General features: G+C 33.8%; 1 protein-coding gene and 1 long non-coding RNA gene across 3 annotated transcripts; one reads left to right on the top strand and one right to left on the bottom strand.

Annotated features, from left to right (window-relative positions):
* Positions 1-25,606, top strand: marchf4b (membrane associated ring-CH-type finger 4b). The gene is made up of 4 exons (XM_058787982.1): positions 1-1,286; positions 16,487-16,642; positions 17,567-17,759; positions 23,181-25,606. The coding sequence occupies exons 1-4, from the start codon at positions 966-968 to the stop codon at positions 23,624-23,626; spliced, it is 1,116 nt and encodes a 371-aa protein (XP_058643965.1). The 5' UTR covers positions 1-965; the 3' UTR covers positions 23,627-25,606.
* LOC131547435 (uncharacterized) lies at positions 4,992-27,398 on the bottom strand. Of its 2 annotated transcripts, XR_009272932.1 has the most exons (8): positions 26,939-27,398; positions 18,034-18,101; positions 17,587-17,751; positions 8,103-8,165; positions 6,472-6,654; positions 6,222-6,302; positions 5,724-6,137; positions 4,992-5,201 (listed from the first exon to the last, which is right to left on the bottom strand). It is a non-coding gene; the product is annotated as an uncharacterized LOC131547435 (long non-coding RNA). The 2 variants fall into 2 exon arrangements; XR_009272931.1 differs by lacking the exon at positions 6,472-6,654.
* Positions 27,399-27,948: the final 550 nt, after the last annotated feature.

The raw sequence follows: 27,948 nt of genomic DNA, 5'->3' as shown, positions 1-27,948 counted from the left end.
CCGGGAATCACAGTGCTGAAACCACCGCATCAGCCGCACCGAGCCACCGTCCAGCGGAACCTAAACTCGGATTACTCATCCCCGATGAACTGTCCCGAGGAATCGCGCGAACACGACGCGAAAAACTACCGCAGAACAACATTTGCTCACGACGCGACCGAAGACATGCGGCGTCCGCACGAAGAAGCATCACCTGCTGCAGTAACGCGGAAGGCATCTCTTTAACCTTTAGGCGCAGACACCTGGACGCGGACCTGAATGATTTCACGCCACTGAGGGATGCTTTAACACATGTGGCATGCGACTTACTTTGCAGGAGGACATCTAGATCCCAACCCCAATGGAATGAATCGATCTTATGGCTTCTGACACCTGTTTACTGCCTTTTCGTTATTTTTTTTACTTAAATCAGAATGCAATATAGACGTGCACTTAAATATTTCACAAATGCATCTTTGTTTCTCCATTTAACTTGCAATCGATTTTAAGTCAAATCACCTTTATTTATAGGCTATAGCGCTTTATACAATACTGATTGTGTCAAAGCAGCTTTACAGTGTCAACAGAAAAATCGTTTGTCAATAATGCAAGAAGAGGACAGTCATTTTTCCAGCTAAAGTCAATTGATTGATGATTTAGTGATGTAATCGTCCACTTCAGCTCTCTTCCAACAGTGTCTGTGCACTCAAAGCAAGTCAAAGGCGACAGAGACAAGGATCCAAAACTCCATCGGTGACAGAAATGGAGAAAAAACCTTTAAGCGAAATTCCAAAAGTGCAATGAATTTAATGCAGGTTGCGACTTTAATGCATCACTTAAGTTGCAATTGTAGCGGGTTGCAATTGTTGCGGAATACAATGGCTTTCACGCATTCGCTCTTCACAGCCTAAAAACAAACAGGGAGTCCGTAAACCTGCGCTAATTGATCCAGGACAGTGTCGATTCTCCCCGTTCTTGGATGAAGCATGCTGAAGAGCCGCTGTTGCGTTCTCTTCAGTGACCTCAAGGTGTTTCTGCTCGGGCCACAGGCTCCTACAAACCCCATGAGCGGACAAACGGCCAGAATCAGCCCGTTTGCCTCGGATAACAACAATACGTTACGAGCCCACCGGCTCCGGCACTGGAGTACCCCGTCCACAGAGGACGCTGAGGCGGCTGCGGACGTTTCCTGGACCGGCGCCGCGGCGGAAGAGTTCCCCAAGGACCGGAGGGATGACAGATTCTCCTTCATCAGCTATGCAGAAGGAACCCCGGTGTGCAGGATATGCTTCCAGGGGCCGGAACAGGTAGAAACCAACCCTACGGTCCAATAAAGTAAACCGGTGCATATGATAAATGTGACCCTGGAGCACAAAACCAGTCTATTTGCAGCAATAGCCAACACTGTATGGGTCAAAACTATCGATTTTTCTTTTATGCCAAAAATCATTAGGATATTAAGTAAAGATCATGTTCCATGAAGGTATTTTGTAAATTTCCTATCGTAAATATAACTTAATTTTTGATTAGTGCATAAGAACTTCATTTGGACAAATTTAAAGACGATTTTCTCAATATTTAGATTTTTTGGCTATCTTCAAATAGCCAAATATTGTTCTATCCTAACAAAACCTACATCAATGGAAAGCTTATTCAACTTTCAGATGATGTATAGGCCTAAATCTCAATTTAAAAATATTGACCCTTATGACTGGTTGGTGGTCCAGGGTCACAAATGAGGTCATCAACCATATATTAAAAGTTTTAATTTGGTTCCATGAAACTTAGGCTATTTATGTGTTAACGACACAATTATATAGAGTAAAGGAGCAACTCATCAATTTGTAGTCCTATCCATCTTTTAACGTAACAGTGGGTGTGCCATTTGTAAGCTGAATGTGAGAGACTTCCGGTGTTATTTTACCTGTACAAAAACAGTCCATTATGCTGCTTGATATAGTAAACTGTTGTTTCTTATCATATTATTTTAATCTATACCACATTCATGTATAGCGTAGTTTTACCCTTTACCGCGTTTGCTATTCTTCTAGCCATTAATAAATCGTAAGTCTCGCACATTCTCAGAAAAATAGCTTACTTCCACATTGCAAAATATAATGGATATAACCATGAAAATATAATAAAATAAATAAGCAGCCTTTTTTGTTGGTATTTTGGGGTTTTGTAGCAAGTTTCCATTTTTGCAGAAAATTATGAACTTCGGAAAAACCTGTTAGGTGCACATAAAGATTATTGGTGTTACAAAAATAGGCTCCAATTAAAGTCTTTCTACTTCAAAGAACCTCCTTAAAATGTAAATCCTAATTAAATATTCATGAGCTAGAGCCAGTGGCCACTCCCCCAAGCACAATGCACAGATGTGCAGACAGCACTCCAGATGAAACTTCTCAGATTTTATGGTGTACTCTAGTTGTTTGACATAAGATAATTTATGTTAAAAGCACATTATTATTTAGTAAAATAGAAAAAAATATTTAAATTAATACATAAAAAATTATTTTCAAGATTTAAAACATTCAAGCTAACGAAGCTCTCAGTTGGCTGAATGATCAAACTTTAATGCCAGTGAAAGTTTTAAACAGGATTCTCATACTTTTGACCACTGAATTTCAATAACATGTTTTAATGATTTATTATATTTATTTTTAATTAAATAATTTTTTTTTTTTTTTTTCAATTTAATTTCTATGACTTGCCCGGTTGTAATTTTATAGAGACTGGATTTCCAAAGAGAAATTTTTATCCGTGCATAACTAAAAGCTCTTATTCACTAGTCTCCAGAAATGTTTATGACTTTTAAAGATTTTATTAATTTCCATGAGTCCTGTTTGAATTAACCTCATGATTTTAAGGTCACGGCCCTGCAAATGGCAATGGAGTATTTACTTTTCTTAATGTGCCTTGTTTTAGCAGGAAAACTGTAGCTCAGAGCAGGCCTCATAAATTATTCATGATGATATGCAAATTGTTTCCACTTCAAAAAGCTCTGCACCGTCTTCACCCAAAGGGAAGGTGATTCACCAGAATTTACAACAGAACGACATTTATTTCACACTTGTTTCACTGATACATTTGAGCTTGTGCCAAGTCAGAGTAAATGAAAAACTGGAGTGAGTTGAGTGTTATAGCACACAAACTGTGCTAAATAACTCCCATGTTACCTGAGATGATCCTCACCTGCACTGAAAGAAGGAAACCTGAGGCGAGTCGACAGAGAGGGATCGACTTTCCTCCTCAGAGGGTTATAAGCAAAGAGCAAACGCCTTTAAACACTAGTTACAGAGTAGACCGGTGCTAGTTGTCACACAGCTATAAGATACATTGTAAAAAAAAATGATTGTAAATAAAGTATGTTTTACAAGAAAATATAATTTCAGATTTGTGCTTAATTGCGAAATTTACTAGCAATTTCTGAGTGAAAATTTTTCTAAGTAAATACACCAATTTTATTCATAGCTTTTATATTTCATAAATCATTGAATTGACAAAACAATTTTCACTCACAAATTGCTTTTAAATTTCACAAACAATTACAAAGAAACAGCAAGTAATGCAAAAACATTTAACGTTTTTAAGTAGAAACACTGAAATAGTAATTTCTTGTTAAACATACTCCAATTATTTCTTTTATTTACAACTTGGAAAAATAATTTCATAGAGTACACTGAAAAAAACTTGAAAAAGGTTTTCACTCAGAAATTGCTAGTAAATGTCACAAATAGTGACGACAGAAATACAAGTAACACATTAAATTAAACTAAAATTGTATTTTCTTGCCAAACGTACTCCGATAAATTTTATTTGCAACTTCGAAAAACGATTTTTTTACAGTGTACCTCTTACATTTTTTGCTTTGTGTTTTGTAAATGCTTAAAATTTGCTTTCTGAAGCCCAAAATAAGCTTTCTAATGTCACATTTCCATTGTAATGGGGCATGTTGTCACAGTGGAAACATGCCGTTAGAAAGCTTATTTTAAGCGTTTCACAAAAGGTCAAAGTGTGTTAAATGAACTGCATCTCTTTTTCCTTGACAATAACAGCAGAAATGCTCAGCATCTGTGTTTACTGCGTTTATGAATCAGAGAAAGCTCCTCCGAGGCGTTTAGTGTTTTTATTAACCGCTCCATAATGACACAATTTGAATTCAGATTTAAACAAACCCATTGTGCTCATGCAATTATAAGATTGTTTCCCCAAAGCGAGCAGCGTGATGTCTTTGAGAAGCTCTGCTGCAAGTGTAAAGAGCAGAAATGTGAGCGCAGGCGAACCCGAGGGACTGATTTCAGATGATTGTTCCAGTTAGACAGTGATCAGATCTTCTCTTGTGCTTTTTGTGCGCAGAGATGAAGCAGAACTGATGTTTTACAGATACTACATGATGGAAAGACGTGTCTAGATGAAGGGCAGAGCTTTGATTTTCTGTCTTTTGTTGCTGTCTGATTGATTCATGCCTGTTTTCTGCTGATTCAGCAGGCTGTAGTTCAATGGCGCTATGAAAACATCCTGTTGAAATGTGTAACACTGAGTAATAGCACTCGGTAATGTTCTGCTGCATCTTTCAGACGTCTTTGACTGGTGTTTTGTTTCAAAATGTAATGATTGTTCTTGTATCAGGTCACATTGCATTAACCAGACATCTCTGTCTTCACAAATGCATCTCGACTAGATCTGGAAAGCACAAGAAATGACTTCTGGTTCAATGCAAGTTCTGCTCTAAAGCATTTACAGTTTGCTTCAAAAGATTTAAACATCATACTGTAGGCGTTCAATTTGAAATAGTGTAGAATTAGTACCTTGTCTGTGTAAACCTTTACCTCAAACCTCAATGTCACGATCACAAAATGCTAGTACACTGCAAAAAATGATTTTCTTTACTTCATTTTTTGTCATTTTCCAGTACAAATGTCAAAACATTCTTAAATGTAGATAGATTTACTTAAAGTCTTTTTTTTTTTTTTTTAAAATGTACCAAATTTAAAGGAATTGTTCATCCAAAAATGCTAATTTACTTAAAATGTACTCGTCAAGGCATCTAAGATGTGGATGAGTTTGTTTCTTCATCAGATTTGGAGAAATGTAGCATTGCATCAGTGTCTCAGCAATGGATGCTCTGCAGTGAATGGGTGCCGTCAGAATGAGAGTCCAAACAGCTGATAAAAACATCACAATAATCCACAGCACTCCAGTCCATCAGTTAACATCTGGAGAAGACAAAAGCTGCGTGTTTATACGAAGCAAATCAATCATTAAGATGTTTTTAATTTTTGAATCAGGAGCAAAATCTGCACAAATCAAAAAACAGCTCTAAACAAACATGTTGGTGGATTTTGATGTGAGAGACAACAGGAGATGACTTTTTCACTGGAGGAAGCGTTATTACAGATTATGGACTCGTATTTTAGCCAGAAGCAATGATTTACATTTAAATCGTCTTAATGATGGATTTGTTTCATACAAATACACAGCTTTTCACCTCTTAAGACATTAACTGATGGACTGGAGTGGTGTGTTTTTATCAGCTGTTTGGACTCTCAAAAACCCTTTGATACTTTTTTTCAGAAAACAAAATGTAATATCCTAAGTCATATTGCTTTTAAGTAAAAGTATCTTGATTTCAGAATGTTCAGATATTTGTACTCGAAAACAAGACAAAATGTAATGTTTATAATATGCATGAGGATAGAGACTGTTTACATTCAGCAAACCAGTGAGGTCTATAATACCCGGAGAGTGCGATCCATTAGCATTCTTATTTTGTAGTTTTTTGGCTGGCATATGATCCCTCAGAAGTGTGCAACCTGCTGCTGATTTTTTGATGTAGTTTCAGCATCTTCCAGCACCTCACCAGAGGTTCATGCATCTAGAAAGTAGCCTCACTTTGGAAAGAACAATGCAGACACTTTATATGTCAAAATAAATACAAGTCTTTACTAAATAATTGATGTACAAAATAACAAAACACAAGCTTTACATTTCTGCTTTTTTAAACCCTCTGGAAAACTGGCTTTGTGCATTACTGTACCGGTGAGTTTTGCTTTTTTTTTAAATATGAGAACTTGTGTTGAACCCAGAAAATTGCTTTTATCTAGTGATCAAGTAGTGAAGCTTCTCTGCTGTTTCACCTCAGCTTTGTAGACCTGCAGAGACACAGATTCAGACGAGAGAGAATCAATCTGCTGTTGAGATCCCTGTAGTATTACGTGCCTCACACACACTCTTACCCCAGAGAGCCTCAGCTTGAGCATCTGTACTGTCATTTTAGCAGACGAAGAGATTTATGAGGAAGCCAGGGAAGAGTTTAGCTGTGTTAAAGAAGCAGAGAAACATGTAAGAGTGTTCTTCCTTCATTTACAACAACAAACAAGTGTTATGGTACATGAGAAATTGTAGAAACAGTTAGATAGATACAGTCACAGTCCAAAATTAAAGGAATAGTTCATCCAAAAATGAAAATGCTGAAAGTCTACTAACCCCTGGTCATCCAAGATATACATGAGTTTGTTCTTCATGGGAACAGATTTGGAGAAATGTAGCATCGCATCACTTGTTCACCAATGGATGCTCTGCAGTGAATGGGTGCCGTCAGAATGAGAGTCCAAACAGCTGATGAAAACATCACAATAATCCACACCACTCCAGTCCATCAGTTAACATCTTGAGAAGACAAAAGAAACAAATCCATCATTAAAACATTTTTGACTTGTGCTTCCGACTAAATTATGAGTCTATTATATTGTGTGAAAAGGTCGTCCGGTTTGAATCAGGAGAGAAATCTGCACAAGTCAAGCACCATTTACAAACCAAATGATGTGGGTAGATCAATCAAATATGCAGGTGGATTTTGATGTGAGAGACAACAGGAGATGGACTTTATAGATTAGGAAGCATTATTATAGATTATGGTATTTTGGCCAGAAACAATGGTTTAAAGTTAAAATGCCTCGATGGATTTGTTTCTTACAAACACGCAGCTAAATGTAAAGGCTATTTTCATGGCGATCTCTGAATAAATTATAAAAGGTATACAATTAACATAAGGTTATAAAAGACATTTCAGATGTACTGTTAACTGATGGACTGGAGTGGTGTGGATTATTGTGATGTTTTTATCAGCTGTTTGGACTCTCATTCTGACGGCACCCATTCACTGCAGAGCATCCATTGCTGAGAAATTGACGGAATGCTACATTTCTCCAAATCTGATGAAGAAACAAACTCATCTTGGATTGCCTGAGGGTGAGCACATTTTAAGCCAATTTTCAATTTTGGGTGAACTATTCCTTTAAGCCACTACAACACAAAAATACAAGGACCAAAATCACATTTTTGTAATTTTAATCCGCACAATTTGATGAAATAAAGAGCTTCAGAAGCAGCATGAAGACAAACGGCCAGCACAGCTTTTCTCAATGCCTTTATGGCTGCACCAGATAAGGACGCATTATTTTGCATGCCGTAATCCTGTGGAGACATGGCTCTGTGCATTCACAATAACACAGGTCTACACTCCACTTCTCTGCCACATTACATTCACATCACACTGAATGGAGGCCCAAATACTCAATGTCCCTCCAGCAAGCCAATGATGGAAAATGCTATTTCAGAACGGCTTAAGGCTGCGCTTATGTGCCGTCTTTTGTTGTTTGGTACATTCGTGCATCATTAAGAGTCAAAGGCAGCCCCTTTCCTGGCAAATATTTTGTTATTTACGACAGATTCAATTCATTTTGCCTCTTTAGAGCAGCGGGAATGTTGCTGAAAAGTGGCAGTGGTTTGTAAAACCAGGCTTTCAAAGGGCCTGTAATAAGTATAAATGTGAAGGATGCACACATATTTAAGCACAATATTATTAGTTCAGTTTTCTTTGTTGCTGTTACGTAGTTTTTTCCTTTTATTTCACGAAAACCAGGATTTAATCTAGACAAGGTATGGCAAACTACATTTTTACAATTTGGTGTTTGCATGAGGAAAAGTTGTTGTTTATCAGTTTGTTTAGCTAGCATCAACTCAGGACTTGAAATCTCGTCTAATCCTGATGTTTTAATTCACATGGAATCAAATAAGGAATCAGTCTGACACATTTAGTAAAATGACCTACTTACCATTAATCTGGAAAGTAGGTCTGATATGGATATCTCCGTATGGATTACTGCACTCGGCACTTTCTGTGAACAGAGTATTAATGATCAGTGCAAGAACGAGCTTAACCTTCAAATTTTCATCATCAACCTCAAGAGGTCTAACTACAGTAAATATTGTTTATATATAAATAAATAAATACTGTAAAAATTATATATATATATATATACACACATGCATACACACACACACACACACACACACATATATATATATATATATATATATATATATAAAAATTATATTTAAACAAACCCATTGTATATATATACTATTAAGTAACCAAGTAGAATAACTGAGAGAGTATTTTCTTATAAAATGTACTCCAATAATCTTACAACTTTGAAAAATAATTTTTAGTGTAAAAATATCTAAAATACACACACACACACACATTATATAGATACATATGTATATTTAATTCAATATATAAATTAAATACATATAATAAAACAATTTTCAAAAATATGTATATACAATGTATATACTATTTTTAATATGTATATTTATAGACACACAATTTTATAAATACATAAGTAAAAGTATAAGAAGTAAAATATACATATATATATATATATATATATATATATATATTTACTTGTTTATTTTCTAGTACAGTCTATTCAACAAACTCTGAGGTGGAACAGGTCAAAATTACAGGCTAATTTCATGTTAGTTGATAATAGATCATTAAACATCTAATAGTTCTCTTAAAAATATATAAATGATAAAATAACTTATAATTTTTGCCTTTTTGCTTCATAAAACGTAATGGGACACCAGACTGTGGAAAGTCTAGAGCAGTTCAAATGCAACTTTCCTGCATACATTTAAATGTTTTCATTGATTTTACAGTTGTTTTAATGATATTTCTTAACCTGCCTTTATATAGACATAAAAATGCAGTTTTTATCAAACACGCTAAAGCACGTCACATTTCTGACAGGAGTGGCTGTTTTTAATCTTGCCAGCTAATTTAATTTAAAGAGTGTCAATCAGTGACACGGTTTCTCTCTTTCCTTGAAGTCTAGCTGAGAATCCCCCTCGAGTCTCCCTCCACCCGGCACCGTCTCAGATGTTTATTTATTTCTGAGTCATACTTATTCATAATTCAGAGCGGCACACGACTGACACAGTTTTACAGGGAGTTACAATCTGACTAAGGTACTTTGGGTTCTGCAGACCCGCGCCGCACACTAGCCGTGACATGCTTTTTCACACTCTTCAAGCTAAATGGCCACCAACCGTTCTGACATGACGTGCCATTTTTATTCTTATTTGATCACGCTTTCAGCTGCTCTCGGATCTGTTTAACACATCTGACCGTGTTTAAATTCATTTTGTAGATTTATATAAAGTCTAAAGCTGCATAACTCAAATGAAACATTAAAAATGACCATTTTTAATGCTCTTCCGCAGCTCTCTAGTAAGTTCAATCCTTCTTTAATGAAAGAAATATTTCTACTAGTTGGATATATATATAGTACATTCAGTACACTCATGTAAAGCATTCTAGCATACTATACAATTGTATACATCCAACTATGGGTACTATATGAATGTAATATATCCAACTTTAATTAGTAATATTTCTGAACTTATTAAAGTTGTATATATATATATATATATATATATATATATATATATATGCACTATACATTATAAGGGACCATTTTTGAATGAGTTCAACCATTCTTTAATGAAATAAATATTACTAATTAAACTAATTATTATATTAATATATATATTAATATAAAATGTTGGCTGCATGATTGTTTATATTTTGACAAAATGTAAACTATTGTATTGCATAGCTCTATAAAGTTGGATATACATCACATTTTCTCTCATTATGCTGTGATATCACCACATCTTTAACTTTTCTTTCAATTTGCACAGGTTTTTTTTTTTGCAACTGATTGATCATAGGCCTGATTGATCTAAGTGAAATAAAAAAAACATTATTTGTGAATCATTTTAGCAATGTTCACTCATAAACTGAGCTGCATAAGCTCAGATCAATGAGGCCTACAATCAATCAGGTCCAAAAACAAATACAAAACCTGTGCCAACTGAAAGAAAACAATTTTACGAAAAGATTGAATATTTGGTGGCGTAATTATAAATGTATAAGCAATTTTTGTTGGCTTGTCATATTTGACTGGGAACACCACAAGTGCAACAAGATGAAAATATCAAGAGGAAAAATATCAGAAAAGTACAAGATAAATCAACTTTTTTTTTTTTTTTGAAATTGTTGTATCCTGTGCGAGTAAAGTCAGTAGGTTTTAGTTCAATGTGATAAGAATAACTTGAATGAAAGAAAATAACTGGAGTACAACTCAGAAATAAAGGTACAAAAGCTGTCACTGGGGTGGTGCCTTTTCAAAAGATACATGTTTGTACCTAAAAGGTCCATTGTGGTACCTTAAAGATGCACATTAGTACTTAAAGTGTACATATGTGACCCTGGACCACAAAACCAGTCTTAAGTGTCAATTTTTCGAAATTGAGATTTATACATCATCTGAAAGCTGAATAAATAAGATTTCCGTTGATGTATGGTTTGTTAGGATCGGACAATATTTGGTCGAGATACAACTATTTGAAAATCTGGAATCTGAGGGTGCAAAAAAATCTAAATATTGAGAAAATCACCTTTAAAGTTGTCCAAATGAAGTTCTTAGCAATGCATATTACTAATCAAAAATTAAGTTTTGATATATTTACGGTAGGAAATTTACAAAATATCTTCATGGAACATGATCTTTACTTAATATCCAAATAATTTTTGGCATAAAATAAAAATGGATAATTTTGACCCATACAATGTATTTTTGGCTATTGCTACAAATATACCCCAGCGACTTAAGACTGGTTTTGTGGTCCAGGGTCACATATTTGAACTTAATAGGTACAAAAGTGTACCTTTTGAAAAGGTACCGCCCCAGTGACAACTTTTGTACCTTTATTTCTGAGAGTGCGCGAGGGACAGAATAGCTGACACTGTCCAAAAGAGAGTGATGCCACTTCATTAACAACAAATTCAGATCGCTTCTGTTCACACTACATGCATTTACTGAACGTTTGGTTGTCACTACCTTGAACAGGAGTGAAATGAATGGCATTAAACTCTTTATCCGCAGTGTGGCTCTCGGTGGAGTAAGTGAAACAGATTGTCACAGTTGTAATGGCCGTCTGATTTGTGCCCTGAGAAGACGGAGGTGGATTAGGCTGCAGGTTTGGACATGCTCCCCGTCTCCTCCTGTGCCGCCCTCCTCCCATTGGCTGTTCCTGCTCTCCTCATACTGTCCGGCCAACTCGCTCCCACTAAGTCCATCTGCAGACAGGCCTGTGTCTGTACCAACACTCCCTTTCTATTTCCTCTCGACGCTGTGACGGAGGTAGCGCTCCTCTTGGCTGAAGGAGCATCGGGGTCGTGCTTATGTAATACTCATGTTAAGTTGAGCTCGAGGCGGCTTTTACTGAGAGCTCCACTCAAGAAGCCCGGATGAGATTTCTTGACTATTTTGATTGTTTGTCCCAGACAGAGAATTTGAGGTCTTCTCAGATGTTTCTCCTGAGCAACAAACAGAAATCTCACGTTATTCCTCCGGAGATCTTGAGACAGTGTCTCAAACTGTGTTCAGATTTGGCAAGATACCAAAGTCTGCCATCAAAAGTCAAAGATCTAAATTTAAACTCAAATATTTCTCATAAATGCATCCAAAAATCAAATAATCTGAGCTGCTATCCATTATATGCTATTTTCCCAAACTTTACGGGCAATAATATTAATACTTTAAAGAAACAGAAGTCATCCCAAAAAACAGCATATGCAGGTTAGGTATGTTTGCTGGTCCTGAGCAGGAGCTAGTTGCTTAAGACCAGCACATGAAAAAGACCTCAGTAATCTCAATATGTGACCCTGGACCACAAAACCAGTCTAAAGTGTCAATTTTTCAAAACTGAGATTTATACATCATCAGAAAGCTGAATAAATAAGCTTTCCATTGATGTATGGTTTGTTAGGATCGGACAATATTTGGTCGAGATACAACTATTTGAAAATCTGGAATCTGAGGGTGCAAAAAAATCTAAATATTGAGAAAATCACCTTTAAAGTTGTCCAAATGAAGTTCTTAGCAATGCATATTACTAATCAAAAATTAAGTTTTGATATATTTACGGTAGGAAATTTACAAAATATCTTCATGGAACATTATTTAATATCCTAATGATTTTTGGCATAAAAGAAAAATCGATAATTTTGACCCATACAATGTATTTTGGGCTATTGCTACAAATATACCCCAGCGACTTAAGACTGGTTTTGTGGTCCAGGGTCACATATTGTCTCAAACCGTTCTCAGATTTGCCACAATACCAAAGTCAGCAAACAAAAGTCACGAGATCTCAATATGAGCTCAAATATTTCTCATCAAATCTTCTAAATCCATGCTATTGTCATCGGTTTTACATTTACATTTAGTCATTTTGCAGACGCTTTTATCCAAAGCGACTTACAATTTGGGGAATACATAGTTTTAAAGTTCATTGTGTGCTCAGAGGTTGCTTATTCATTGCTCAGGAGACACAATGGAGTTTTCAGACTAGTATCAGCTTTGTCTCAGCTGCTTTTCATAAGTTCAGCTACTTACATTTCCTCTGGAAGTGGAGAATTCAAGATGATAGGAAAGAATAATCACACACTTTAATATCTCAACTGTTTCTCCCAGACAGCGATGAGATTAAATGGAGAGCAAACGGAGTCTCCTACTTCTCAGATGTTTCCTTTGAGGAAAAAGACCCCAGTAATACGATCTCAATACGATCTCAAACAGTGTTCAGATTTGCCACAATACCAAGTCAGAGATCTCAATATGAACTCAAATATTTATCATCAAATCTTCTAAATCCATGCTATTCTCATTAGTTTTAAAGTTCATTGTGTGCTCAGGAGACATAATTGATGTTTTATTCAAGTATCAACTTTGTATCAGATGTTTCTCTGAAAATTCCGTGAAACACAAATATTTGTCAACTTGTGTCGATTTGCATCTCTCCTAATTAAGCTTGAGATTTTGGTTTTTCATAAAGTGTTTTTTCAGACTAGTGGAAAGAAAACATCCAAAAGACACTGTTAAGTGTTTCTTTTATAGCACTTCATCTATTTGTGTCAATAGATTTCAATTACAATACATATTTTTAAAGGCCCTTTTCTCAAAATGAGTTTTTTCTCCTACACTGAGCCTAGTAGCACTTACATACACCAAACTTTACATTTTTATTCCTGTCTATATCCTGAAGGTTTTTACAGAGGGATTTGTTCTATATTTGTGGGATATATGTGACCCTGGAGCACAAAACCAGTCTTAAGTCGCTGGGGTATATTTGTAGCAATAGACAAAAATACACTGTAAGGGTCAAAATTATAGATTTTTCTTTTATGGCAAAAATCATTAGTATATTAAGTAAAGATCATGTTCCATGAAGATATTTTGTAAATTTACTACTGCAAATATATAAAAACGTTGTTTTTGATTAGTAATATGCATTGCTAAGAATGAATTTGGACAACTTTAAAGGCGATTTTCTCAATATTTTGATTTTTTTGCACCCTCAGATTCCAGATTTTCAAATAGCTGTATCTCAGTCAAATATTGTCCTGGTTTTGTGGTCTAGGGTCACATATAATTTTCTTGATTATATACAACATTTTATTTCTTTATATATTGTTTTCTGTCTGTTCTAAGTATTTTGTGAATTATGACAAAAATGAGATACCCAAAAAAAATGAAACAAGAATTTTGAAACTGACTTCATCCAGTGTTCCAAACTTTGTACTAGAAACGTATGCAAATTAGCGCATATTTCATTAAATAATGCATCATTTGTATATTTAAACATAACATTTTAGAAAACTTGTAATTAAGATTATCAATGGGTAAATAAGGCGATAACTATTAGTTCATTTTTTTTTTTTTTTTTTTTAGTAGTTCAAGTTTTAAAGTTGATAAATGAAACATAACTGAGCACTCCATTATGTATCCTGAGCTTTGAATGAACAAACACTGAGCAATAACACCCAGAGCATTAATGCGTCCGTTTAACGTCAGCTGATCTGAACTGTGTTTTCGGGTTTGGACATGAGAAACGGTTTTGAAACGTTTAACTCACACTCTGTTTATACACTGGAGAGAAACGAGAGGGCAGGTTGTGTGTGCGAGTGTGGCTGTCTCTCAGTGTGACGCTAGCGTTAGCGCTCGCGCGTTTGCTCGAAGGTGAGCGCTCACACTGCGCCGCACCTGTTCCTGTGTCTGCTCCTCAGTTACGCCTCACAGACACGTCTACATTCATCCGCTTTCCATTAACGCTGTCATCTACACGCAGCAGAGCAGAATATTACACACACGACACTCACTACAACACAGTCCAGGAGTAAATATACTACACTACACACACACACACACACACACACACTAGAGGCTCTGGTCCAAAACACAGAGAGCTGCCTACTGACAAAAACCAGATTCAACCTGCCTAAATTGGTTTGCTGGAATTGTGTTGCTTAACTAACGCCAGAATACTCTAATAAGCATACATACAGACAGCATACATTAATATTGAGCAGAACAGTCCATTTCTAATGAGATTGAATAGTACTATGTTAGGGAATTATTTATTTCTTTTTATCAAAATAAATCAAATAAACAAGCGGTACATAGAAATTGTTCAGTGACAAAAGCACTTCCATTTTTCAACTATTAATTCCAATACCAACACAACAATCCCAAATGCAGAAGAGCAATAAAATAAATAAATGAAATGATTAACGATAATTAAATTGTAAATCAGGGAAAAGAACGAATGAAAATAATTTTAAAAAGAGAATAATTTAATATACACTCTCAGAAATAAAAAGCTGTCACTGGGGCGGTACCTTTTCAAAAGGTACACTTTTGTACCTATTAGGTTCAAATATGTACCTTTAAGGTACCAAAATGGACCCTTTAGGTACAAACATGTACCTTTTGAACAGGTACCGCCCCAGTGACAGCTCTTGTACCTTTATTTCTGAGAGCGTATTAATGTTATATATTAAATAAATTACAATTAAATTAAAATGAATTAAAAAAAAAGAAAAGAAAAGTACATACAAATATTTCCAAAAATTATATTATGTACTTCTAATATGCTAATTGTGTGCTCAAGATTTGATTTCTATCATCAGTATTACAAACAGTTGTGCTTCTTCATATTTTTGTGGAAACAAAAATATGAAATTCTTTCAGGATCCTTTGAATAGAAAGGGATTTCTTAAAAAAAAAAAAAAAAAAAAAAAACAAGTTAGTTTACTGTGATTCTCAGAGCTTCTGATGATACAGTAAGCAGCTGTTTACCGTATATAGTGCACTTAAAAAGCCACTCTGAATGAATGTTGGACTTTAGTTCTTTTTTCTATTTAAAATTCATACAGTGTCCATGAGGAAGATAAATTATTTGTTCTGCAATTGACAGTTCACACACTTCATTTTTCATTATGCCCGGACTGTCAACTGCAGCTTCTAAAAACCAAGATAAAACATTGAATAAGTGCAGAGAACAAAAGCTTTTTAAAAATACGTTTACAGCAAACAAAAGAAAAAAATAACACCACAATTAACTCTATAAAGTCTACTTTGTCATATTTGATGCATGAGTTTCTAAGGCCTGATCTAAACTGTGCTGTGAAAGCTGTTGCACACAATCTACAATCTTCATGCTTGACTTCTTAGCAAGTAAAAGGCCTTTTAGTATCATTGTAAAATCATCCACCTTCAGCTCGTGCTTCACGTGTCTTTTTGCTTTTTGTGAAATCTTTACTGACTTTCAAAAGCAATTTTGATATTGTTAGTAATATTGTATAGTAATATTTAATGATGAACACTTACTGGACTGAAGCAACATAAGTTTACTTGATTATCTATACATCATTTGTTGGAAAAATCATGTTCGAATGTGAGTATCAAATACGATCAGGCTTTTGAAGAACGTTTATTTGTTCACCTCTCATCACTGTATTGCATTGCATTGTTTTTGATTATCATACTAAGCATTTAATTAAGACATGTTATTGGAGATATAGAGTGACAACTGATATTTATATGCATTTTAAGTAGTCTAAGTAGTAAAGATCTTATTTTTTCCCATTACAAACATCAGAATTTCATCACTTTTTGGTCATATAAATATCAGCATCTGCACCAAATTGCATATTTTTGTTTAAATATGCCTCTGAAGAAATCTGAGGTGCTTTTTCCTCCCCAAATATGTGTGTGTGTGTGTGTGTGTGTGTGTGTTTCAGGGTGAGCTGCTGAGCCCGTGTCGCTGCAGCGGCTCCGTTCGCAGCACTCATCAACCGTGTCTCATCAAGTGGATCAGTGAAAGAGGCTCGTGGACCTGTGAACTCTGTTACTACAAGTATCAGGTGATCGCCATCAGCACCAAGAACCCGCTGCAGGTACAACACCTCAAAACCATGTCAAGATGATTTAATTATGGATTGGATTCTTAATTATTCTATTAATAATTCTTTTACTTTTGAGGAAGATCCCTTTAATGTGTGCTAAGCACATACTACCATTCAAAAGTTTTTAATGCATTTGAAAAAAGTCTCGTATGGTTACCAGGCCTACATTTATTTGATCAAAAATACAATAAAAACAGTAATAATGTGAAATATTATAAGTTATTTTATATTTGAATGTATTTTAAAAATGTAATTTATTGCTGTGATGCAAAGCTGAATTTTCAGCATCTTCAGTGTCAATCATTCTGATATCCTGATTTGCTGCTCAAGAAACATTTCTGATTATTATCACTGTTGAAAACAGTTGTGTAATATTTTTGTGGAAACGGTAATATATTTCATTTCAGGATTCCTTGAGTAGAAACTTTAAAAGAACAGCATTTATTTGAAATAGAAATCTTTTGTTACATTATCAATGTCTTTACTGTCACTTTTGATCAATTTAATGCGTCGTAGCTGAAAAAAGGTATTAATTAATTTACTGACCCCAAACTTTTGAATGGTAGTGCACTAAACAAAATCAATAATGTATGTACTAGTGCCATTTATAAGGAACATTACAAACAATAAAACTCCTAATGTGTATCTGTAACTACACCGTCACTGGGGTTTAGCAAGTTGCTGACCAATACAAACCTAACTAAACCTAACTAACTGTGCAGCTGATTCCTGATTCTTTTAGATTCTTTTGAATCATTTAAATGTAGCATTTCATTTTGAATTTTGAAATTATTTACATCCAGCATTTAAAAATGGAAGTGGATCTTTTGACTTTTAATCTTAAATAGCAGAACAGAGAAATACAGTAGCACTGAAATCCCCTGCTCTCTCTGTCTCTTTCGTGTTTTAATGAAGTGGCAAGCGATTTCGCTCACCGTCATAGAGAAGGTCCAGATAGCGGCGGCGATCTTGGGTTCGCTCTTCCTCATCGCCAGTATCTCGTGGCTGGTGTGGTCGTCTCTCAGCCCTTCGGCCAAGTGGCAACGGCAAGACCTGCTCTTCCAGATCTGTTATGGGATGTACGGCTTCATGGATGTCGTCTGTATCGGTATGTACAATTTGCTTGGGGTCAAAGGTCAAGTTTCATCGTATGTTCAGTCAGAATGAGTCTTTTACACTGTTTTGTTTAGCGCATGTTTTACTGGGAAAGAAAGTTTACATCCTGAAAGTTACAGTATGTTTTCTTAGTACAATTAATACATTTAAGTTCATAGAAAATTTCTTCAGAGAAATCCACAGAAAGTATGTGTGTTTAAAAGCAGAAATCCTTGACGTACTGTGTCTGTAATGAATTGCATTTAATCACAAAAACCCGACCTTACCTCATACAATCTTCTGTGATTCACAATGCACACCAGTGACCATGAGTCCAACGCAGCAGGATTCAAATCTAAAGAAGAAGAAAAAAACACTTAGAGCAACTGATTTAAAAATCATTATGCACGAATATGTAATACCAACTAGTTAATGTTAACTACTTCCATTTCAATGATTGACTCACATCAGGGTTAGTATTATTCACTAAAACTAAAATCATAAAATATCATTTTGGTACTTAAAATCAAATAAAACTAAAAAAAAAGTACTAAAATAACTAAAACTAAACAAAGATTAATAAATACAAATTAACAAAGCCTATACAAAACTAAAAAAATTATAAAAATACACCAAAATGACTAAAATTGTAACAGAAAATATAATAACATTTTATTCAAAATATTAACAAGAAGTGTAATGTTATATCAATGATACTAAAATAACACTGACTCACATGAATGACTATAAAGCATCACCGAAAATGAGAAATAACTCTCCTCACAGATTTTAACTCACACAAACACATGTGAGTGTAAACAGAAAGAGAGGGAAAAATCTAAAGAATCTTTTGATAAATGATTTGGTTTGTTTGTCTTTGTGCAAACGGAAAATAAAACACATGACACAGCAGGAGAGATTGTTTGTGTCGCATTCATTAAAGCTGAATACTGTTCACTTAGAAATACTAACGTACACTTACTAAATACTAAAATACTCCAGTCCATCAGTTAACATCTTGTGAAGCTGTGAGAAACAAATCCAACATTCAGATGTTTTTTTGTTTGTTTTTAACTTTAAACCGTTAAACCATCTAGCCAAAATGTGAGTCTATAATAACGCTTCCTCCAGTGAAAAAGTGTCTGAATCAGGAGAGAAATCTGCACAGATCAAGCACCGTTTACAAGCCAAAACAGTCCAGAACGCTAAACAAATATGTGGGTGGTTTTTGATGTGAGAGACAACAGCAGGTTAACTTTGTCACTGGAGGAAGCATTATTATGGATTATGGACTCAAATTTTAGCCAGAAGTGATGGTTTAAATTTAAAACGTCTTAATGATGGATTTGTTTCTTACAAACGTGCAGCTTTAGTCTTCTCCTGATGTTAACTGATGGACTGGAGTGGTGTGGATTATTGTGACGTTTTTATCAGCTGTTTGGACTCTCATTCTGACGGCACCCATTCACTGCAGAGCATCCATTGCTGAGCAAGCGATGTAAATTTTCAGCAAATTGTCATTTTTCAGTGAATTACTCCTTTACATATCCAAATACAATGCAAAACATTATAGTTAGAGTAGGAGTGTAGAAGCCAAAACTGAGCCTGAAGAAAAGAGAACAAAGGCAGAAACAGGAGGAGAAAGTAAGTAAAGAGGTCAGGAGGAGTCATCAACCTTCTGGACAGAACACGTGAGGACACAAACATCTCAGAGCGCGGTCAGCTGACGCTGGACAAACACACAGAGAGAAAGAGCTTCGAGTAATGAGGAACCAGGCCAGACACAGCCGTCTACCTCCATTAATATTACCTCCAGTTTAAACTTAGATGGAAACAGGCATAAATCAGAGAAAAACTCCAGGAGTTTGGATTGGTGTTTCTTCAAACAGAACCGCAGATGAGATACCCAGAGCTCAACACACATACGCCTGGATCCAGAGATTTATGAGTCATTAGTATGAAATAATACATGCGCTGGGTTCATTCTGCCATCGTACTCTTACTAACGTTACATTATATACTGAGCACAGTATGCAAACATTACTCATATCACTTACATTAGCTGTTATTTTAACACCTTTAACAGCGAAAAGAATGCAACTGACTGTTGCAAAATTACTGTAGACTTAGTAGATACAGACATTTTAGATATAGATCTTTGACCTTATTCGTCAATAACAGAACTAGTATATAGTACAGTATGTGGTTTTGATTTTACACCACTCTGAGTCTGCAGGGTCTGTTTTTCCACTTCATTAACACTGAGAACAGACCGGCTGCAATGATGTGCGTTTTCAGCTGTCTATAGTCTGACTTTCTTAAGGAGGTCACCTCATTTCATTTCATTGTTTTTATCTTCCTGTGGTTCAATTATAATGTTAGTAAGGGTTTTTGCATTTAGATTTAGCCATGGAATGAATATATATATATATATATATATATATATATATATATATATATATATATAAAACATAATTAGGACTTTTATCTTTCAATTTTTTTCTTGCAGTTTTGAGAAAAAAGTCAAATTGTGATACACAAACTTGCAATTCTGAGAAGAAAGTGAAAGTTGTGAAATAAAAATTAATAATATAAAGAAATAAAGAATTGTGAGATATAAAATAGAATTGCAAGATATAAACTCAGAAATGCAAGATATAAGCTCAGAATTGTGAGATAAAGCTCAGAATTGCAAAATAACTCTGAATTGCAACATATAAACTCTGAATTGTAAGATAAACTCAGAATTGAGATATAAAATAGAATTGCGAGATATAAACTCAAAATTGCAAAATAACTCAGAATTGTAAGATATAAACTCAGAATTGCAAGATATAAACTAGAATTGTGAGATATAAACTCAGAATTGTGAGATATAAAATAGAATTGCAAGATATAAACTCAGAATTGTGAGATATAAAATAGAATTGGAAGATATAAACTCAGAATTGTGAGATATAAAATAGAATTGCAAGATATAAACTCAGAATTGTGAGATAAAACTCAGAATTGCTAAATAACTCTGAATTGCAACATATAAACTCAGAATTGTAAGATAAACTCTGAATTGAGATATAAAATAGAATTGTGAGATATAAACTCAAAATTGCAAAATAACTCAGAATTGTAAGATATAAACTCAGAATTGCGAGATATAAACTAGAATTGTGAGATATAAACTCAGAATTGTGAGATATAAAATAGAATTGCAAGATATAAACTCAGAATTGTGAGATATAAAATAGAATTGCAAGATATAAACTCAGAATTGTGAGATATAAACTCAGAATTGTGAGATAAAGCTCAGAATTGCAAAATAACTCTGAATTGTGACATATAAACTGAATTGTAAGATAAACTCAGAATTGCGACATATAAACTAGAATTGTGAGATATAAAATAGAATTGCAAGATATAAACTCAGAATTGTGAGATAAAGCTCAGAATGGCAAAATAACTCTGAATTGCAACATATAAACTCTGAATTGTAAGATAAACTCTGAATTGTGAGATATAAAATAGAATTGCGAGATATAAACTCAGAATTGCGAGATATAAACTCAGAATTGTGAGATAAAGCTCAGAATTGCAAAATAACTCTGAATTGCAACATATAAACTCTGAATTGTAAGATAAACTCAGAATTGAGATATAAAATAGAATTGCGAGATATAAACTCAAAATTGCAAAATAACTCAGAATTGTGAGATATAAACTCAGAATTGTGAGATATAAACTCAGAATAGTGAGCTAAAGCTCAGAATTGCAAAATAACTCTGAATTGTGACATATAAACTGAATTGTAAGATAAACTCAGAATTGTGAGATATAAAATAGAATTGTGAGATATAAACTCAGAATTGTGAGATATAAACTCAGAATTGTAAGATATAAACTCAGAATTGCAAGATATAAACTAGAATTGTGAGATATAAACTCAGAATTGTGAGATAAAGCTCAGAATTGCAAAATAACTCTGAATTGCGACATATAAACTAGAATTGTGAGATATAAAATAGAATTGCAAGATAAACTCAGAATTGTGAGATAAAGCTCAGAATTGCAAAATAACTCTGAATTGCGACATATAAACTCTGAATTGTAAGATAAACTCTGAATTGTGAGATATAAAATAGAATTGCGAGATATAAACTCAGAATTGTGAGATATAAGCTCAGAATTGCAAGATATAACTCAGAATTGTAAGATATAAACTCAGAATTGCAGATATAAACTAGAATTGTGAGATATAAACTCAGAATTGTGAGATATAAAATAGAATTGCAAGATATAAACTCAGAATTGTGAGATATAAACTCAGAATTGCGAGATATAAACTCAGAATTGTGAGATATAAAATAGAATTGCAAGATATAAACTCAGAATTGTGAGATATAAAATAGAATTGCAAGATATAAACTCAGAATTGTGAGATATAAAATAGAATTGCAAGATATAAACTCAGAATTGTGAGATAAAGCTCAGAATTGCAAAATAACTCTGAATTGCAACATATAAACTCTGAATTGTAAGATAAACTCTGAATTGTGAGATATAAAATAGAATTGCGAGATATAAACTCAGAATTGTGAGATAAAGCTCAGAATTGCAAAATAACTCTGAATTGCAACATATAAACTCAGAATTGTAAGATAAACTCAGAATTGAGATATAAAATAGAATTGTGAGATATAAACTAAAAATTGCAAAATAACTCAGAATTGTAAGATATAAACTCAGAATTGCGAGATATAAACTAGAATTGTGAGATATAAACTCAGAATTGTGAGATATAAAATAGAATTGCAAGATATAAACTCAGAATTGTGAGATATAAACTCAGAATTGTGAGATAAAGCTCAGAATTGCGAGATATAAACTAGAATTGCGAGATATAAACTCAGAATTGTGAGATATAAAATAGAATTGCAAGATATAAACTCAGAATTGTGAGATATAAAATAGAATTGCAATATATAAACTCAGAATTGTGAGATATAAAATAGAATCGCAAGATATAAGCTCAGAATTGTGAGATATAAACTCTAAATTGTAAGATAAACTCAAAATTGTGAGATATAAAATAGAATTGCGAGATATAAACTCAGAATTGCGACATATATGCTCAGAATTGAAAGATAAACTCAGAATTGCAAGATATAAAATAGAATTGCAAGACAAACTCAGAATTGCAAGATATAAAATAGAATTGCGAGACATAAACTCAGAATTGCAAGATATAAAATAGAATTGCGAGACATACTGTAAACTCAGAATTGCAAGATATAAGAAAAGATTTAAAAAGTCAACATTACCATTTAAAAAAAAAAAATTTTTGGGCAGAAACAAGCTTCCATGTAACTCAAGATTTATCGTAATTATCAAAACATTGCAGAAACTTACAGTAACCTGAATGAATCTCTCTTCTCCGCAGCTCTAATCGTCCACGAGGGCCCGTCCGTTTTCCGTATATTCCACCGCTGGCAGGCCGTCAATCAGCAGTGGAAAGTTTTAAACTACGACAAGAAGCGAGACAGCGAGGAGCTGAAGAATAATGAGGAGAGGACGCGTTCGCTGCTCCACCAGAGGGATCCGTCAGGAGCGGACGTCTCTCCTTCACCGTCTTCACTCATGGCTGCTGCTGGGACACCGGCGCTCGACGTGACCGACGGCACGACAAACACAAACACCACAGCTGCAGCGCAGGACCAGACTGACGCTCTCGCTGACGGGCCGGCTTTACCGGACCAGCACTGTCCCTATAATCTCCTGCATTTACTGAGTCATCTACGGCCGCACGAGCCACGCAGCCCAGCCAGCAACATCAGCACAAACACCACTAAACCTAGAGAAGTGGTTATGAGAGTCACCACCGTCTGACTGGAGGCCTTATGATGGGACCCTCGAACTCTTTTCAGCACAGAGACTAGAAGCACAGCCTTGGAACTGTTGGATTATTTATGACTTTCACTGATACTGATAACAAACAGTGTGGGGTTTTAATGGCATATTCTGCGATCTAAAGAGCAGGTTGGAAAGCTGATGAATTTAAAGGGACAGTTCACCCAAAAATGGACATTCTGTCATTCTTTGATGTTACAAACATGTATGATGTCATTTTATTTCCTGAGGAACACAAAAGGAGAATTTATGAAGAATCTTAAAGCATACAACAACAACTGATTGTGATCAAGGTTTAGCTCCAAAAAGCACCATAAAAGCGTCATAAAAACGGCCTTTTTATTCTGAATTTGTGTTCTACAGTAAAAATAACATTTTTAGTACCATTGTCATTTTGGTATCATTGATATGCTATTATACTTTCTTTTCTATTTTCCATTTGAATTTTAAGAATTTTGTTGTGTGTTTTTGTCAACTTTATTAGTTTTTTTTTTTTTGTAGTTTTTGTTTTATTTAGTTTAATTAAATTTTTAATTGTAGTTATTTTAGTACTTCGATATAAACAAAACAAAACATTCATATATTGAGTTATTTAAGAAATTCTGTCAATTATTTTGTTTTGTCATTTTTATTATTTTGTAAAATATATCTATAAATACATTTTAATTTTATTTCAGTACTTAAAGTTGAACTAAATGAAAATTAAAAATGTTGCCTTGGCAACTAACAACTACATTTGATTTGATTCCAGTTTATTCCATGTTTATTTTATTTCAGGTAACTAAAATGTTTTTGTTTGTTTTAGTTTTAAATAAGGATAATAACCTTGCTTGAGGGCAGGGCTATTATAGTTAACTAAAACTAAAATTGAAACTAAAATTAAAACATTTTCGTAACATGAAATAAAATAAATGTTAACCGAAATCAAATATTTAAAAAAAATTTTTATTTCAGATATTTGCCAAGTGAACATTTCACACTTTAATTTAGTTTAGCTTGAAGTAATAATAACTAAAACTGAAACTAAAATAATAATGAATGAAAACTATATAAAAAATAAAACATAAAACTACTAAAAATGACAAAAACACAATTAATTAAACTAAAATTAAAATTAATTTGAATTATAATTTTGTTTATAATTAAACAAAAACACTTCAAGAAACTATAATAGTATCTCAATGATACTAAAATAAAACCTTATTTTTGTTTTTGGGTGAACTATTCCTTTAAAAAAATCACTTGTTTTAGACAATATTTACTCAAAAAAAAAAAAAAAAAATCACAAAAACATCTGAAAAGAGAACATATGCACAATCCATTGAAAAGGCTGATGGTATTTAAATGAAATGATGAATATGTTTACAGTAACGTTACTGGCGCCGCCACAGAAACATCAAACGGAGCCCATGACCCTTTCACTGTCCGTAAATAATGAGTGACAGCTGTCAGTCATCACACAGACAGATGCCGCCCAGGACAGCAGCTCAATCAGTTGAAAAGCACAAACTCTCGCGCTTTTTCTCTGTTCCTCTCATGCCTGCTGGTAATGCATGTTTTCATATTCACAACCTTTGTGAGGATATCAATCATCTCAAATCATATGACGTGGACGTCCTGCAATCATTGCCCCCTTGAGAACTTAAAGTCAACATGAAATCAAAATTCTATTTATTTTCATAATACAAATACTTCAACTGTGCACAAATAATTAGTGCACTTTATTCTAAATAAAACATGTTTGTCTTTTTAATGTTTCATCAAAATGTAATAACCTGCTCTGCCTCCGAAAAAACTTTCCTTGACGTTATTTATTATTTTTCAGCCCAGCCAACCAGCTAATTCTTGCATAAAACCATGTTTTCTCATAATAATGAGATGTTATGTTGTTAAAACTATATATTTTCTAGCAATAACAAGTTGCCATGTCATTAAATTAACATTTTTCTTGTTAAAACATTTACTTGTAATAATGATGTTATTTAAACAATACATTTTCTAGTAATATCAAGATGCTGCCATTAAAACATTTTATCGTAATAACAAGATGTTATTAAGATATTTTTCTCGTTAAAGTAACAGATTTTATCGAAATAAGATGTTGTTATTTAAACAATATATTTTCAAGATGCTACATTGTTAAAATGACATTTTTCTTGTTAAAATATTTCCTTGCAATAACGAGATGTTGTCTTTAAACTGATACATTTTGTCATTAAAACGATATATTTTCTTAATAATGAAATATTATGTCGTTTAAATGATTTATTTTAGAGTAATAACAAGATGCTATGTGGTTAAAATGACATTTCTCGTTCAAATGACATTTTCTCGTCGTTAAACCAATATATTTGTCGTTAAAACGATATATTTTCTTGTAATAATGAGATGTTATGAAATCTAAACGATATATATTTTATAATAATATCAAGTAATAAAATAATAACAAAACAAAATCGTTTTTTTTTAATGACTGCATCTTGTTATAACAAGAAAATATGTAATTTTAACAAGAGAAATGGTGTTTAAACAACATAGTATTTTGTTATTATGAAAAAATATATAGTTTTAATGGCATAACATCTCGTTATCGCAACATAATTGATTAAAAATTGGAAACAATAGTATGTATGTGGCAGCAATGCACCTCCGTAGTAAACAGCGTTTCATGTTGACTTTAACACCATCAGGACGACTGTCCCTTCAATTAATGTAAGCAAATTACAAATACAATTCTGTTAAAAACATTATATTTACCATCTGTTCAACCCACAGATAAACAGCTGATCTGAATTTGAAGGTCAGACATTGTGGGTTTGATTACTAAAGGACTAGTTCACTCAACATTTGTCATCATTTACTCACCCTCATGTTATTTTCTTTGTTTTTCTGTGGAAAAAAAGTTCAACAGAATGTGGAAGCTGAGTTTTAAGGTTCATAAAAAGGTGATTTATAGCACAAAAGACCAAACAAGGCATAAAAGTATTAGGAAAGTCCACAGAAAATGTGCACAAATGAGTAAATGATGACAGAGTTGTCATTTTGGGGTGAATTATTATTTTATGTCCCTGCTTACTTCTGCAGTTTACTTGTTTTGCCATTATATATTTCTATCAAATATATCGACTTCGCCATGGTGTGCTGAGATCCATATTTTTGTCATGTTGCCATTTCATATCTACAGAAATAAAATGAATATATGAAATGACAAACATCAGCATGAAGCTTTTACTAAAATATTACTCAGAAGTGTCTGAAGTCAGATATGATGGAGGACAGAGGACTCAGTACCTGTAGGGCGTCAGATAACGCTGAGCGCTGAATAATTCAGTCCATGAAGAGCTGCCATCAGAGGAGTTAAAATAACAGTCGAGCAGAGTTCATCAGATCTACTCCAGTTCTCCTTTCCAATTCCCAGCATCTTTAAAAATCAAAGCAGACATGGGTCAGTGTCAAGGTTATTAAACTGAACTAAACTTAAACCATTAAAAACAAAACATTTTTGTTACTTGAAATAAAACAAACATTTAACTGAAATAAAGTAAAACAAAAAACATAAACGTATAGTTTAAGTCGAAGTACTAAAATACACTGTTAAAAATCGGCCAAATTTTTACACTAACATGCTGTTTTCCATTAAAATAGTGCATTCTGGGTAATATTTGTCATTTTCGAGAAAGTAGCCTGCTGCTATATATCGGCGTTCAGAGTCGATGCTCAGAGACTGTGTTTCAAATCACACCCTACACCCTCGTTCCTGGACCACAAAACCAGTCTTAAGTCGCTGGGGTATATTTGTAGCAATAGCCAAAAATACACTGTAAGGGTCAAAATTATCCATTTTTCTTTTATGCCAAAAATCATTAGGATATTAAGTAAAGATCATGTTCCATGAAGATATTTTGTAAATTTCTTACCATAAATATATCAAAACTTCATTTTTGATTAGTAATATGCATTGCTAAGAACTTCATTTGACAACTTTAAAGGTGATTTTCTCAATATTTAGATTTTTTTGCACCCTCAGATTCCAGATTTTCAAATAGTTCAAATATTGTCCGATCCTAACAAACCATACATCAACGGAAAGCTTATTTATTCAGCTTTCAGATAAAAAATTGACACTTAAGACTGGTTTTGTTGTCCAGGGTCACATGACACATGAAAACTAATGAGTGAATTCAGACACTGATGAACAGCTGCTGTTAACGAGCAGAATCACTGAAGAAAAGAGAAACAAGACAAACACAAGAACTACAACTGACTTCAGCCACAGCCTTAGATGAAATCAACTGAAGATT

The sequence above is a fragment of the Onychostoma macrolepis genome, chromosome 09, assembly GCF_012432095.1.
Source record: "Onychostoma macrolepis isolate SWU-2019 chromosome 09, ASM1243209v1, whole genome shotgun sequence".
Taxonomy (NCBI): Eukaryota; Metazoa; Chordata; class Actinopteri; order Cypriniformes; family Cyprinidae; genus Onychostoma; species Onychostoma macrolepis.
The sequence above is the reverse complement of the archived record's forward strand: the minus strand, read 5'-3'. Positions and strand labels throughout refer to the sequence as shown.

Coding starts and splice junctions, on each gene's coding strand:
- marchf4b (XM_058787982.1), top strand. CDS start 966: ATGCTGAAGAGCCGCTGTTGCGTTCTCTTCAGTGACCTCAAGGTGTTT. Junction 1,287..16,486: donor GCTTCCAGGGGCCGGAACAG/GTAGAAACCAAC, acceptor TGTGTGTTTCAG/GGTGAGCTGCTGAGCCCGTG. Junction 17,760..23,180: donor CATGGATGTCGTCTGTATCG/GTATGTACAATT, acceptor TCTTCTCCGCAG/CTCTAATCGTCCACGAGGGC.